This window comes from Bombina bombina, chromosome 6 (assembly GCF_027579735.1).
Source record: "Bombina bombina isolate aBomBom1 chromosome 6, aBomBom1.pri, whole genome shotgun sequence".
Taxonomy (NCBI): Eukaryota; Metazoa; Chordata; class Amphibia; order Anura; family Bombinatoridae; genus Bombina; species Bombina bombina.
The window spans coordinates 782318802-782334387 of NC_069504.1; the positions used below are offsets into that span (position 1 = coordinate 782318802).

Genomic DNA, 15586 nt, shown 5'->3' on the forward strand with positions numbered 1-15586 from the left:
GTTCTCTTGTTGAAAAGCATACCTAGGTATGGGCAGAAAAGCATTACTGGGAACTGGCTGCACACGTAGGTCTATTGTTATTGGCTCACCTAATGTGTTTAGCTAGCTCCCAGTAGTGCATTGCTGTTTCATTAACAAATGAAACAGAGAACAGTCAATTTGCTAATAGAAGTAAATTGGAAAGTTGTTTAAAATTGCATTATTATTTGTTTTCTGAATCCCAAAATTTTGGGTTTCATGTCCCTTTTAAGATACATTTAAAGGGCTAGTAAACGCCAAAAACATTTTTCACATTTTAGATAGAGCATCTTCTGTTATCTAATTTGTTTTGTTCTTCTCGTATCCTTTGTTGAAAAAGGATACCTAGGTAGACTCAGGAGCTGCATATTGGTGGCTGTATATTCATGCCTTCTTGTCATCTTATTGGCTCACCCATTGCGTTCAGCTAGTTCCCACTAGGGTATTGCTGCTTCTTCAGCAAAGTAAATAAAGAAAAGTAAATTAGATAATATAAGTAGACAGGAAAGTGGTTAAAACTTGTATTCTCTAAGTCCCTTTTAATGCAAAAGCACAATAGGCCATACATGTAAATTGAATATTGGTTGGGTTTATTTTTTTTATTTTATTTTTTTGTATACTTATGTTTTGTCCATTCCCCCCCCCCCCCCCCCCCCCCCCCCCCCTTAGAATACCTTTCCAGTCTGCTGGTCCATCCGGATTTAACAGTGGATCTGACTGGCATCTGGGGCCAAGTACTTCACAATGGAGTATTCACGGTGGAACCCAGTCCTACAACCAAATTTCATCTGATTTCAACCGGAAAGGTGTTAATAACTGGATGGGACGGGGTAATAAAGGAGGATTCAACAAGGTAAGCTAATGAAAAATAGTATTAGGTTACGAGATGAAAATATTACGATATAGAAATCCATCAAAAACATACAATATTACAGTTTGACTGTGAAAGACAGAAACTTATGTAATTTTAAGACTATCGACCCTAAACTACTATTTACTCTAGCAAAGGAGTTAAATACACTGTAGAAATGGCGTTTTAGACCTGCAGAGCATTGCAGGTCCAGAGCAGAAGCTACTGCTGACTGGATCAGCGGTGGTGTATGCTCAGGTCCCGAACAGCACTTCTACGGTATATTTTACTTCTTTGCGCGAGTAAACACACAGCACAGTAGTGTAGGGTTGATAGTATTATAATATGTTCTAATGAATTGCAGCATGCCAGTTGTTTTTTTGTTTTTTTTTTTAAATTTATGGCTCTTTAAGTCACCACTATATAAGATGCTTGTAGTAGTGGTTTAAGTTACGTTTCTCAGAAAAACTAATTAGTGTTGGGAATTCAACACCTGGCCACCAGGAGGAGGCAAAGACAGCCCCCCCCCCATACCCCAGTCATTCTTTGCCTCTGTAACTATGAGGTGGTGAAGATGGTGCTCTGAAGATGATTTTGGAATTAAGTCCTTTAATGGGTAGTTTCCCTTCAAGATAGGACTGGGGTTAATGCTGTGTCCATGTAATCCACTTAGTAAGAGTATTGTTAGCTGCTGGATGTTGCAGGGAACTTCTTTGTCCTCCTTCCTGCAATCTGTGCCAACATCCCCATCATGCAACCAGTGTTTGCTTACACTGTGTTCAGAAAATCCACATAGTGAGTTGAGGACACTGATATTGGGGTTTGACTTGAGCATGATATGGGAACTATAATTCTCATGATGCCAGTGGTCACAGAGGTCTTTAACATAACGGCTAGCCATATGGTGGAATGCAAATACAGGGGAATGCCAAGAGTCACAGATCTCTGCTTAAACACAATTAGACCCTGGCACCTTACATTTATTGAGCCTTGGTCTTAAGGCCACTTGACTTTTTATAAGCCAGAACTGTAGGTTCTGAGATTGTAAATATCCTGGATGAAAGTTCATTCACTTTCATGTTTTTTGAAGGGGAAAAGGAGAGGCCAAATGATGCAGAAAAAGAAGCGGAAGTTGCCTGGCGGTTTTGAAGAGCCAAACAAGAAGCGTCATATTGAAAACAACACGGACAATGGTTTGCTTTTTTTTCGTTTTTTTCATCATCCTTGTATATCCAGTCAGTTTGTATTAAATCCATCATACTTTAATATCTTGTAGTAAACTTTTATAAAACAATCTCAATAAGTGCCTTATTATCAAAAAACTGATTCTCAATGTACAATCTGTTTCTAAAATTTTGAAGGATCTGTCTTAGCCAGAGATCATTAGATCATAAGGCCCTAAATGAGCTTGTTTATGTCTCACTAGTCCTGTAGAGTTGGTAGTTGTACAACATATGTCAGCAGAAAGATATAATAATCTTGTAGTCACTCTCAATTTGTAAAAAAAAATTGTTTTGTTTTTTTTTGTTTTTTTTTTAAGATGGCGAACAAAAACCGCTAAATAAGCCAGGAAATACACCAGTAAAGAAGCCAGGAAATACCCCAGAAAATAAACCAGTAAAGACGCCAGGAAATATACCACAAAATAAACCAGTAAAGACGCCAGGAAATACACCACAAAATAAACCAGTAAAGACGCCAGGAAATACACCACAAAATAAACCAGTAAAGACGCCAGGAAATACACCACAAAATAAATCAGTAAAGACGCCAGGAAATACACCACAAAATAAACCAGTAAAGAAGCCAGGAAATACACCAGTAAGTATAAAAATTATAGTACTTTTTAAACTGACAATAGTTAAATGGACAGTCAATTCTAGAATTGTTATTGTTGAATAGATAATCCCTTTATTACCCATTCCCCAGCTTTGCATAACCAACACACGGTTATATTAATATACTTTTTACCTCTGTAATTACCTAGTATCTAAGCCTCTGCAGACTGCCTCCTTATTCCAGTTTATTTGAAAGACTTGTATTTTAGCCAATCAGTACTGGCTCCTAGGTACCTCCACTGACGTGAGCACAATGTTAACTATATGGCACACAGAAAACTAACCCTCCAGCTGTGAAAAACTGTCAAATGCAAAGTTTTGACTAGACTGTCCTTTTAAATGGACAATGGATACAAATCCCTGCAATTTTTCTCCAACATTGGTGTGTCCGGTCCACGGCGTCATCCTTACTTGTGGGAATATCTCTTCCCCAACAGGAAATGGCAAAGAGTCCCAGCAAAGCTGGCCATATAGTCCCTCCTAGGCTCCGCCCACCCCAGTCATTCTCTTTGCCGTTGCACAGGCAACATCTCCACGGAGATGGTTAAGAGTTTTTTGGTGTTTAAATGTAGTTTTTATTCTTCTATCAAGTGTTAGTTATTTTAAAATAGTGCTGGTATGTACTATTTACTCTGAAACAGAAAAGGATGAAGATTTCTGTTTGTGAGAGGAAGATGATTTTAGCAGACAGTAACTAAAATTGATTGCTGTTTCCACATAGGACTGTTGAGATGAAGTAACTTCAGTTGGGGGAAACAGTTAGCAGACTTTTCTGCTTAAGGTATGACTAGCCATATTTTTCTAACAAGACCATGTAATGCTGGAAGGCTGTCATTTCCCCTCATGGGGACCGGTAAGCCATTTTCTTAGTCAAACAAACAGAATAAAGGGCTTAATATGGGCTAAAAAACTGGTAGACATTTTTATGGGCTAAATCGATTGCTTTATTTGGGCATTTTATTCATATTTATGCTGACAATTCGCATTTATAAACTTGGGGAACGTTTATTAAACGGCAGGCACTATGTTAGACACCTTTTCCAGTCAGGGGGCCTTCCTAGTTGTAGACTGAGCCTCATTTTCGCGCCATTACTGCGCGTTAAATTTGTAAACGGCTCCGGTTCCGTTATTTTAAGGGTTAAAGCTCTGAAATTTGGTGTGCAATACTCTTAATGCTTTAAGACACTGTGGTGAAATTTTGGTAATTTTTGAACAATTCCTTCATACTTTTTCACATATTCAGTAATAAAGTGTTTTCTGTTTAAAATTTAAAGAGACAGTAACGGTTTTGTTTTAAAACGTTTTTTGTGCTTTGTTGACAAGTTTAAGCCTGTTTAACATGTCTGTGCCTTCGGATAAGCTATGTTCTATATGTATGAAAGCCAATGTGTCTCCCCATTTAAATTTATGTGATAATTGTGCCATAGCGTCCAAACAAAGTAAGGACAGTACTGCCACAGATAATGAAATTGCCCAAGATGATTCCTCAGATGAGGGGAGTAAACATACTACATCATCTCCTACTGTGTCTACACCAGTTTTGCCCACACAGGAGGCCCCTAGTACATCTAGTGCGCCAATGCTTATTACCATGCAACAATTAACGGCTGTAATGGATAACTCCATAGCAAATATTTTATCCAAAATGCCTACTTATCAGAGAAAGCGCGATTGCTCTGTTTTAAACACTGAAGAGCAAGAGGACGCTGATGATAATTGTTCTGTCATACCCTCTCACCAATCTGAAGGGGCCATGAGGGAGGTTTTGTCAGATGGGGAAATTTCAGATTCAGGAAAAATTTCTCAACAAGCTGAACCTGATGTTGTGACATTTAAATTAGAACATCTCCGCGCACTGCTTAAGGGGGTGTTATCTACTCTGGATGATTGTGACAACTTGGTCATTCCAGAGAAATTATGCAAGATGGACAAGTTCCTAGAGGTTCCGGTGCACCCCAACGCTTTCCTATACCCAAGCGGGTGGCGGACATAGTAAATAAGGAGTGGGAAAAGCCCGGCATACCTTTTGTTCCCCCCCCTATATTTAAGAAATTATTTCCTATGGTCGACCCCAGAAAGGACTTATGGCAGACAGTCCCTAAGGTTGAGGGGGCAGTTTCTACTCTAAACAAACGCACTACTATTCCTATCGAAGATAGTTGTGCTTTCAAAGATCCTATGGATAAAAAATTGGAGGGTTTGCTTAAAAAGATTTTTGTACAGCAAGGTTACCTTCTACAACCCATTTCGTGCATTGTTCCTGTCACTACAGCAGCGTGGTTCTGGTTCGAGGAACTAGAAAACTCGCTTAGTAGAGAGACTCCATATGAGGAGGTTATGGACAGAGTTCACGCACTTAAGTTGGCTAACTCTTTTTTATTTTAGATGCCGCTTTGCAATTAGCTTGATTAGCGGCGAAAAATTCAGGGTTTGCTATCGTGGCGCGCAGAGCGCTTTGGCTAAAGTCTTGGTCAGCGGATGTGTCATCCAAGACAAAATTGCTTAACATCCCTTTCAAAGGTAAAACTCTATTTGGACCAGAATTGAAAGAGATTATTTCAGACATCACTGGGGGAAAGGGCCACGCCCTTCCACAAGATAGGCCTTTCAAGGCCAAGAATAAGTCTAATTTTCGTTCCTTTCGCAATTTCAGGAACGGACCGGCCTCTAATTCTGCATCCTCTAAGCAAGAGGGTAATGCCTCACAACCCAAACCAGCCTGGAAACCGATGCAAGGCTGGAACAAGGGTAAGCAGGCCAAGAAGCCTGCCGCTGCTAACAAAACAGCATGAAGGAGTAGCCCCCGATCCGGGACCGGATCTAGTGGGGGGCAGACTCTCTCTCTCTCTTTGCTCAGGCTTGGGCAAGAGATGTTCAGGATCCCTGGGCGCTAGAAATAGTTTCTCAGGGTTATCTCCTGGAATTCAGGGAACTACCCCCAAGGGGAAGGTTCCACATGTCTCACTTATCCTCAAACCAAATAAAGAGACAGGCGTTCTTACATTGTGTAGAAGACCTGTTAAAGATGGGAGTGATACACCCAGTTCCAATAAAGGAACAAGGAATGGGATTTTATTCCAATCTGTTCGTAGTTCCCAAAAAAGAGGGAACTTTCAGACCAATTTTGGATTTGAAGATCCTAAACAAATTTCTCAGGGTACCATCGTTCAAGATGGAAACCATTCGAACGATTCTACCCACTATCCAGGAAAGTCAATTTATGACTACCGTGGATCTAAAGGATGCGTACCTACATATCCCTATCCACAAAGAACATCATCGGTTCCTAAGGTTCGCTTTTCTGGACAAGCATTACCAGTTTGTGGCCCTCCCATTCGGTTTAGCCACTGCTCCAAGGATTTTCACAAAGGTACTAGGGTCCCTTCTAGCGGTTCTAAGACCGAGGGGCATTGCAGTAGTACCTTACTTGGACGACATTCTAATACAAGCGTCGTCCCTGTCAAAAGCAAAGGCTCATACAGACATCGTTCTGGCCTTTCTCAGATCACACGGATGGAAGGTGAACATAGAAAAAAGTTCTCTGTCTCCGTCGACAAGAGTTCCCTTCTTGGGAACCATAATAGATTCCTTAGAAATGAGGATTTTTCTGACAAGGGTCAGAAAGTCAAAACTTCTAAGCACTTGTCAAGTTCTTCATTCTGTTCCTCGTCCTTCCATAGCGCAGTGCATGGAAGTAGTAGGGTTGATGGTTGCTGCAATGGACATAGTTCCTTTTGCACGAATTCATCTAAGACCATTACAACTGTGCATGCTCAAACAGTGGAATGGGGACTATATAGACTTGTCTCCAATGATTCAAGTAAATCAGAAGACCAGAGATTCACTCAGTTGGTGGCTGACCCTGGACCATCTGTCCCAGGGAATGAGCCTCCACAGACCAGAGTGGGTCATTGTCACGACCGACGCCAGTCTAGTGGGCTGGGGCGCGGTCTGGGAATCCCTGAAAGCTCAGGGTCTATGGTCTCGGGAAGAGTCTCTCTTCTCCCGATAAACATTCTGGAACTGAGAGCGATATTCAATGCTCTCAGGGCTTGGCCTCAACTAGCAAAGGCCAGATTCATAAGGTTCCAATCAGACAACATGACGACCGTTGCGTATATCAATCATCAGGGAGGAACAAGGAGTTCCCTGGCGATGTAAGAAGTGACCAAAATAATTAAATGGGCGGAGGATCACTCCTGCCACTTGTCTGCGATCCACATCCCAGGTGTGGAAAACTGGGAGGCGGATTTTCTGAGTCGTCAGACATTCCATCCGGGGGAGTGGGAACTCCATCCGGAGATCTTTGCCCAAATAACTCAATTATGGGGCATTCCAGACATGGATCTGATGGCGTCTCGTCAGAACTTCAAGGTTCCTTGCTACGGGTCCAGATCCAGGGATCCCAAGGCGACTCTAGTAGATGCACTAGTAGCACCTTGGACCTTCAACCTAGCTTATGTATTTCCACCGTTTCCTCTCATTCCCAGGCTGGTAGCCAGGATCAATCAGGAGAGGGCCTCGGTGATCTGATAGCTCCTGCATGGCCACGCAGGACTTGGTATGCAGACCTGGTGAATATGTCATCGGTTCCACCATGGAAGCTACCTTTGAGACAGGACCTTCTTGTTCAGGGTCCATTTGAACATCCAAATCTGGTCTCCCTCCAGCTGACGGCTTGGAGATTGAACGCTTGATTCTATCGAAGCGTGGGTTTTCAGATTCTGTGATAGATACTCTGGTTCAGGCCAGAAAACCGGTAACTAGAAAGATTTACCATAAAATATGGAAAAGATATATCTGTTGGTGTGAATCCAAAGGATTCCCATGGAATAAGATAAAAATTCCTAAGATTCTCTCCTTTCTACAAGAAGGTTTGGAGAAAGGATTATCTGCAAGTTCTCTAAAGGGACAGATCTCTGCTTTATCTGTCTTACTACACAAAAGACTGGCAGCTGTGCCAGATGTTCAAGCATTTGTTCAGGCTCTGGTTAGGATCAAGCCTGTTTACAGACCTTTGACTCCTCCCTGGAGTCTAAATCTAGTTCTTTCAGTTCTTCAAGGGGTTCCGTTTGAACCTTTACATTCCATAGATATTAAGTTACTATCTTGGAAAGTTTTGTTTTTGGTTGCAATTTCTTCTGCTAGAAGAGTTTCAGAGTTATCTGCTCTGCAGTGTTCTCCGCCCTATCTGGTGTTCCATGCAGATAAGGTGGTTTTGCGTACTAAGCCTGGTTTTCTTCCAAAGGTTGTTTCTAACAAGAATATTAACCAGGAGATAGTTGTACCTTCTTTATGTCCGAATCCAGTTTCAAAGAAGGAACGTTTGTTACACAATTTGGACGTAGTCCGTGCTCTAAAATTCTATTTAGAGGCTACAAAAGATTTCAGACAAACATCTTCCTTGTTTGTTGTTTATTCTGGTAAAAGGAGAGGTCAAAAAGCGACTTCTACCTCTCTTTCCTTTTGGCTTAAAAGCATCATCCGATTGGCTTATGAGACTGCCGGACGGCAGCCTCCTGAAAGAATCACAGCTCACTCCACTAGGGCTGTGGCTTCTCATGGGCCTTCAAGAACGAGGCTTCTGTTGACCAGATATGTAAGGCAGCGACTTGGTCTTCACTGCACACTTTTGCCAAATTTTACAAATTTGATACTTTTGCTTCTTCGGAGGCTATTTTTGGGAGAAAGGTTTTGCAAGCTGTGGTGCCTTCCGTTTAGGTAACCTGATTTGCTCCCTCCCTTCATCCGTGTCCTAAAGCTTTGGTATTGGTTCCCACGGGCGGGCCGTGGACCGAACACACCAATGTTGGAGAAAACAGAATTTATGCTTACCTGATAAATTACTTTCTCCAACGGTGTGTTCGGTCCACGGCCCGCCCTGGTTTTTTAATCAGGTCTGATGAATTATTTTCTCTAACTACAGTCACCACGGTACCATATGGTTTCTCCTATATATATTTCCTCCTGTCCGTCGGTCGAATGACTGGGGTGGGCGGAGCCTAGGAGGGACTATATGGCCAGCTTTGCTGGGACTCTTTGCCATTTCCTGTTGGGGAGGAGATATTCCCACAAGTAAGGATGACGCCGTGGACTGGACACACCGTTGGAGAAAGTAATTTATCAGGTAAGCATAAATTCTGTTATTGTGTATTCCAGTGCTTGTATATGCCACAAGGTACTTTGTGCGTAATGTTTTGTGTCTCTATCAATAACCATGAGTTTACAATTGACATAATATGCATAATGACAAATAGTCCAACCAATAGACTTTCTAATAATGTTGTGGGAATAAATTAAATGGTCAGGAAATGCTTTTTGAGAGCATAGTAAAACAAACAAAAAACTTTGCAATGTACTTATGCCTTTATTTCCCCCCTTTCCCTATAGTTTGTTTTAATAGTGTGGGTTATTAAAGGGACATGAAACCCCAAAAATGTCTTTCATGGTTCAGATAGGGGATACACTTTTAAACAAGTTTCTAATTTACTTCTATTGTCTAATTTGCTTCGTTCTCTTGATGAAAAGGACTCGGGAGCCAGGAAGCAGCGGCTGCACAAATATACCTCTTATCATTGGCTTACCAATGTGTTCAGCTAGCTCCCAGTAGTGCATTGCTGCTCTTTTAAAAAAAATACCAAGAGAATGATGCAAAATTGGTAATAGAAGTAAATTGTTTAAAATTGTGTGATCTATAATCATGAAAGAACATTTTGGGGTTCCGTTTTCCTTTTTAAGTCCTGAAAAATGAATGAAAGAGCACAATGCAGATTTCACAAGCCTAACCCTGCCACATACAGGGAGTGCAGAATTATTAGGCAAGTTGTATTTTTGAGGATTAATTTTATTATTGAACAACAACCATGTTCTCAATGAACCCAAAAAACTCATTAATATCAAAGCTGAATAGTTTTGGAAGTAGTTTTTAGTTTGTTTTTAGTTATAGCTATTTTAGGGGGATATCTGTGTGTGCAGGTGACTATTACTGTGCATAATTATTAGGCAACTTAATAAAAAACAAATATATACCCATTTCAATTATTTATTTTTACCAGTGAAACCAATATAACATCTCAACATTCACAAATATACATTTCTGACATTCAAAAACAAAACAAAAACAAATCAGTGACCAATATAGCCACCTTTCTTTGCAAGGACACTCAAAAGCCTGCCATCCATGGATTCTGTCCGTGTTTTGATCTGTTCACCATCAACATTGCGTGCAGCAAGCAACCACAGCCTCCCAGACACTGTTCAGAGAGGTGTACTGTTTTCCCTCCTTGTAAATCTCACATTTGATGATGGACCACAGGTTCTCAATGGGGTTCAGATCAGGTGAACAAGGAGGCCATGTCATTAGATTTTCTTTCTTTTATACCCTTTCTTGCCAGCCACGCTGTGGAGTACTTGGACGCGTGTGATGGAGCATTGTCCTGCATGAAAATCATGTTTTTCTTGAAGGATGCAGACTTCTTCCTGTACCACTGCTTGAAGAAGGTGTCTTCCAGAAACTGGCAGTAGGACTGGGAGTTGAGCTTGACTCCATCCTCAACCCGAAAAGGCCCACAAGCTCATCTTTGATGATACCAGCCCAAACCAGTACTCCACCTCCACCTTGCTGGCGTCTGAGTCGGACTGGAGCTCTCTGCCCTTTACCAATCCAGCCACGGGCCCATCCATCTGGCCCATCAAGACTCACTCTCATTTCATCAGTCCATAAAACCTTAGAAAAATCAGTCTTGAGATATTTCTTGGCCCAGTCTTGAAGTTTCAGCTTGTGTGTCTTGTTCAGTGGTGGTCGTCTTTCAGCCTTTCTTACCTTGGCCATGTCTCTAAGTATTGCACACCTTGTGCTTTTGGGCACTCCAGTGATGTTGCAGCTCTGAAATATGGCCAAACTGGTGGCATCTTGGCAGCTGCACGCTTGACTTTTCTCAGTTCATGGGCAGTTATTTTGCGCCTTGGTTTTTCCACACGCTTCTTGCGACCCTGTTGACTATTTTGAATGAAACGCTTGATTGTTCGATGATCACGCTTCAGAAGCTTTGCAATTTTAAGAGTGCTGCATCCCTCTGCAAGATATCTCACTATTTTTGACTTTTCTGAGCCTGTCAAGTTCTTCTTTTGACCCATTTTGCCAAAGGAAAGGAAGTTGCCTAATAATTATGCACACCTGATATAGGGTGTTGATGTCATTAGACCACACCCCTTCTCATTACAGAGATGCACATCACCTAATATGCTTAATTGGTAGTAGGCTTTCAAGCCTATACAGCTTGGAGTAAGACAACATGCATAAAGAGGATGATGTGGTCAAAATACTCATTTGCCTAATAATTCTGCACTCCCTGTATAGGCTCGAAAGCCTACTACCAATTAAGCATATTAGGTGATGTGCATCTCTGTAATGAGAAGGGGTGTGGTCTAATGACATCAACACCCTATATCAGGTGTGCATAATTATTAGGCAACTTCCTTTCCTTTGGCAAAATGGGTCAAAAGAAGGACTTGACAGGCTCAGAAAAGTCAAAAATAGTGAGATATCTTGCAGAGGGATGCAGCACTCTTAAAATTGCAAAGCTTCTGAAGCGTGATCATCGAACAATCAAGCGTTTCATTCAAAATAGTCAACAGGGTCGCAAGAAGCGTGTGGAAAAACCAAGGCGCAAAATAACTGCCCATGAACTGAGAAAAGTCAAGCGTGCAGCTGCCACTTGCCACCAGTTTGGCCATATTTCAGAGCTGCAACATCACTGGAGTGCCCAAAAGCACAAGGTGTGCAATACTCAGAGACATGGCCAAGGTAAGAAAGGCTGAAAGACGACCCCACTGAACAAGACACACAAGCTGAAACTTCAAGACTGGGCCAAGAAATATCTCAAGACTGATTTTTCTAAGGTTTTATGGACTGATGAAATGAGAGTGAGTCTTGATGGGCCAGATGGATGGGCCCGTGGCTGGATTGGTAAAGGGCAGAGAGCTCCAGTCCGACTCAGACGCCAGCAAGGTGGAGGTGGAGTACTGGTTTGGGCTGGTATCATCAAAGATGAGCTTGTGGGGCCTTTTCGGGTTGAGGATGGAGTCAAGCTCAACTCCCAGTCCTACTGCCAGTTTCTGGAAGACACCTTCTTCAAGCAGTGGTACAGGAAGAAGTCTGCATCCTTCAAGAAAAACATGATTTTCATGCAGGACAATGCTCCATCACACGCGTCCAAGTACTCCACAGCGTGGCTGGCAAGAAAGGGTATAAAAGAAGAAAATCTAATGACATGGCCTCCTTGTTCACCTGATCTGAACCCCATTGAGAACCTGTGGTCCATCATCAAATGTGAGATTTACAAGGAGGGAAAACAGTACACCTCTCTGAACAGTGTCTGGGAGGCTGTAATTGCTGCTGCACGCAATGTTGATGGTGAACAGATCAAAACACTGACAGAATCCATGGATGGCAGGCTTTTGAGTGTCCTTGCAAAGAAAGGTGGCTATATTGGTCACTGATTTGTTTTTGTTTTGATTTTGAATGTCAGAAATGTATATTTGTGAATGTTGAGATGTTATATTGGTTTCACTGGTAAAAATAAATGATTGAAATGGGTATATATTTGTTTTTTGTTAAGTTGCCTAATAATTATGCACAGTAATAGTCACCTGCACACACAGATATCCCCCTAAAATAGCTAAAACTAAAAACAAACTAAAAACTACTTCCAAAAATATTCAGCTTTGATATTAATGAGTTTTTTGGGTTCATTGAGAACATGGTTGTTGTTCAATAATAAAATTAATCCTCAAAAATACAACTTGCCTAATAATTCTGCACTCCCTGTATGTCTATTTTGCAATTTATCTTAGAATTTCTTGCAATTTGTAGCCCCAGCGTTTTTTTTTTTTTAGTTCCATGTGGTATGTGATTAGATTTGATCAAACTGAAAGAATGGCCTGGTAAATAGCCAATTTAACACAGGTTTGGGTTTTTAAAAAGGAAATGTTGAAGCCTAGTAGCACCAAAGGCACATGTGAAAATAAAATCATAATATGGGTCAATATAGCACTCAAGTATTATAAATGTGATAGTGAAAGACAGCACCTATTTACCTTCTGGGGCACAGGAAAAGGGTTAGCCAGACCCCAATATGTATCCAAAAGAAGTATTTTTCCAGCCACCAGTTTAAACTTTAAAAAGATCTTTATTCATTTCTTACAGGGTCCATCATATCAACAACGTTTCAAACCTATGCCAGGTTCTTAATCATGTCTCAATGATTAAGAACCTGGCATAGGTTTGAAACGTTGTTGATATAATGGACCCTGTAAGAAATGAATAAAGGTCTTTTTTAAAGTTTAAACTGGTGGCTGGAAAAATACTTCTTTCTCCAACATAGGTGGGGTCCGGTCCACGGCGTCATCCTTACTTGTGGGATATTCTCTTCCCCAACAGGAAATGGCAAAGAGCCCAGCAAAGCTGGTCACATGATCCCTCCTAGGCTCCGCCTACCCCAGTCATTCTCTTTGCCGTTGTACAGGCAACATCTCCACGGAGATGGCTTAGAGTTTTTTAGTGTTTAACTGTAGTTTTTATTATTCAATCAAGAGTTTGTTATTTTGAAATAGTGCTGGTATGTACTATTTACTCAGAAACAGAAAAGAGATGAAGATTTCTGTTTGTATGAGGAAAATGATTTTAGCAACCGTCACTAAAATCCATGGCTGTTCCACACAGGACTGTTGAGAGCAATTAACTTCAGTTGGGGGAACAGTGAGCAGTCTCTTGCTGCTTGAGGTATGACACATTCTAACAAGACGATGTAATGCTGGAAGCTGTCATTTTCCCTATGGGATCCGGTAAGCCATGTTTATTACGATCGTAAATAAGGGCTTCACAAGGGCTTATTAAGACTGTAGACTTTTTCTGGGCTAAATCGATTCATTATTAACACATATTTAGCCTTGAGGAATCATTTTATTTGGGTATTTTGATATAATATATCGGCAGGCACTGTTTTAGACACCTTATTCTTTAGGGGCTTTCCCAAAGCATAGGCAGAGCCTCATTTTCGCGCCGGTGTTGCGCACTTGTTTTTGAGAGGCATGGCATGCAGTCGCATGTGAGAGGAGCTCTGATACTTAGAAAAGACTTTCTGAAGGCGTCATTTGGTATCGTATTCCCCTTTGGGCTTGGTTGGGTCTCAGCAAAGCAGATACCAGGGACTGTAAAGGGGTTAAAGTTCAAAACGGCTCCGGTTCCGTTATTTTAAGGGTTAAAGCTTCCAAATTTGGTGTGCAATACTTTTAAGGCTTTAAAATTTGGTGAATTTTGAACAATTCCTTCATGTTTTTTCGCAATTGCAGTAATAAAGTGTGTTCAGTTTAAAATTTAAAGTGACAGTAACGGTTTTATTTTAAAACGTTTTTTGTACTTTGTTGTCAAGTTTATGCCTGTTTAACATGTCTGAACTACCAGATAGACTGTGTTCTGAATGTGGGGAAGCCAGAATTCCTATTCATTTAAATAAATGTGATTTATGTGACAATGACAATGATGCCCAAGATGATTCCTCAAGTGAGGGGAGTAAGCATGGTACTGCATCATTCCCTCCTTCGTCTACACGAGTCTTGCCCACTCAGGAGGCCCCTAGTACATCTAGCGCGCCAATACTCCTTACTATGCAACAATTAACGGCTGTAATGGATAATTCTGTCAAAAACATTTTAGCCAAAATGAACACTTATCAGCGTAAGCGCGACTGCTCTGTTTTAGATACTGAAGAGCATGACGACGCTGATAATAATGTTTCTGAAGGGCCCCTAACCCAGTCTGATGGGGCCAGGGAGGTTTTGTCTGAGGGAGAAATTACTGATTCAGGGAACATTTCTCGACATGCTGAACCTGATGTGATTACATTTAAATTTAAGTTGGAACATCTCCGCATTCTGCTTAAGGAGGTATTATCCACTCTGGATGATTGTGACAAGTTGGTCATCCCAGAGAAACTATGTAAAATGGACAAGTTCCTAGAGGTGCCGGGGCTCCCAGAAGCTTTTCCTATACCCAAGCGGGTGGCGGACATTGTTAATAAAGAATGGGAAAGGCCCGGTATTCCTTTCGTCCCTCCCCCCATATTTAAAAAATTGTTTCCTATGGTCGACCCCAGAAAGGACTTATGGCAGACAGTCCCCAAGGTCGAGGGAGCGGTTTCCACTTTAAACAAACGCACCACTATACCCATAGAGGATAGTTGTGCTTTCAAAGATCCTATGGATAAAAAATTAGAAGGTTTGCTTAAAAAGATGTTTGTTCAGCAGGGTTACCTTCTACAACCAATTTCATGCGTTGTCCCTGTCGCTACAGCCGCATGTTTCTGGTTCGATGAGCTGATAAAGGCGGTCGATAGTGATTCTCCTCCTTATGAGGAGATTATGGACAGAGTCAATGCTCTCAAATTGGCTAATTCTTTTACCCTAGACGCCACTTTGCAATTGGCTAGGTTAGCGGCTAAGAATTCTGGGTTTGCTATTGTGGCGCGCAGAGCGCTTTGGTTGAAATCTTGGTCGGCTGATGCGTCTTCCAAGAACAAGCTACTTAACATTCCTTTCAAGGGGAAAACGCTGTTTGGCCCTGACTTGAAAGAGATTATCTCTGATATCACTGGGGGTAAGGGCCACGCCCTTCCTCAGGATCGGCCTTTCAAGGCAAAAAATAAACCTAATTTTCGTCCCTTCGTAGAAACGGACCAGCCCAAAGTGCTACGTCCTCTAAGCAAGAGGGTAATACTTCTCAAGCCAAGCCAGCTTGGAGACCAATGCAAGGCTGGAACAAGGGAAAGCAGGCCAAGAAACCTGCCACTGCTACCAAGACAGCATGAAATGTTGGCCCCCG

General features: G+C 41.6%; 1 protein-coding gene across 3 annotated transcripts in view; it reads left to right on the plus strand.

The window, feature by feature from the left end:
* Positions 1-15586, plus strand: part of LOC128663659 (DBIRD complex subunit ZNF326) — a 112560-nt gene that overhangs the window by 46716 nt on the left and 50258 nt on the right. For all 3 annotated transcript variants that reach the window (XM_053718096.1, XM_053718094.1, XM_053718095.1), the window contains exons 9-11: positions 688-871; positions 1959-2061; positions 2409-2689. In XM_053718096.1, the coding sequence (XP_053574071.1) occupies positions 688-871; positions 1959-2061; positions 2409-2689 (568 nt within the window). The remainder of the gene's footprint in view (positions 1-687; positions 872-1958; positions 2062-2408; positions 2690-15586) is intronic.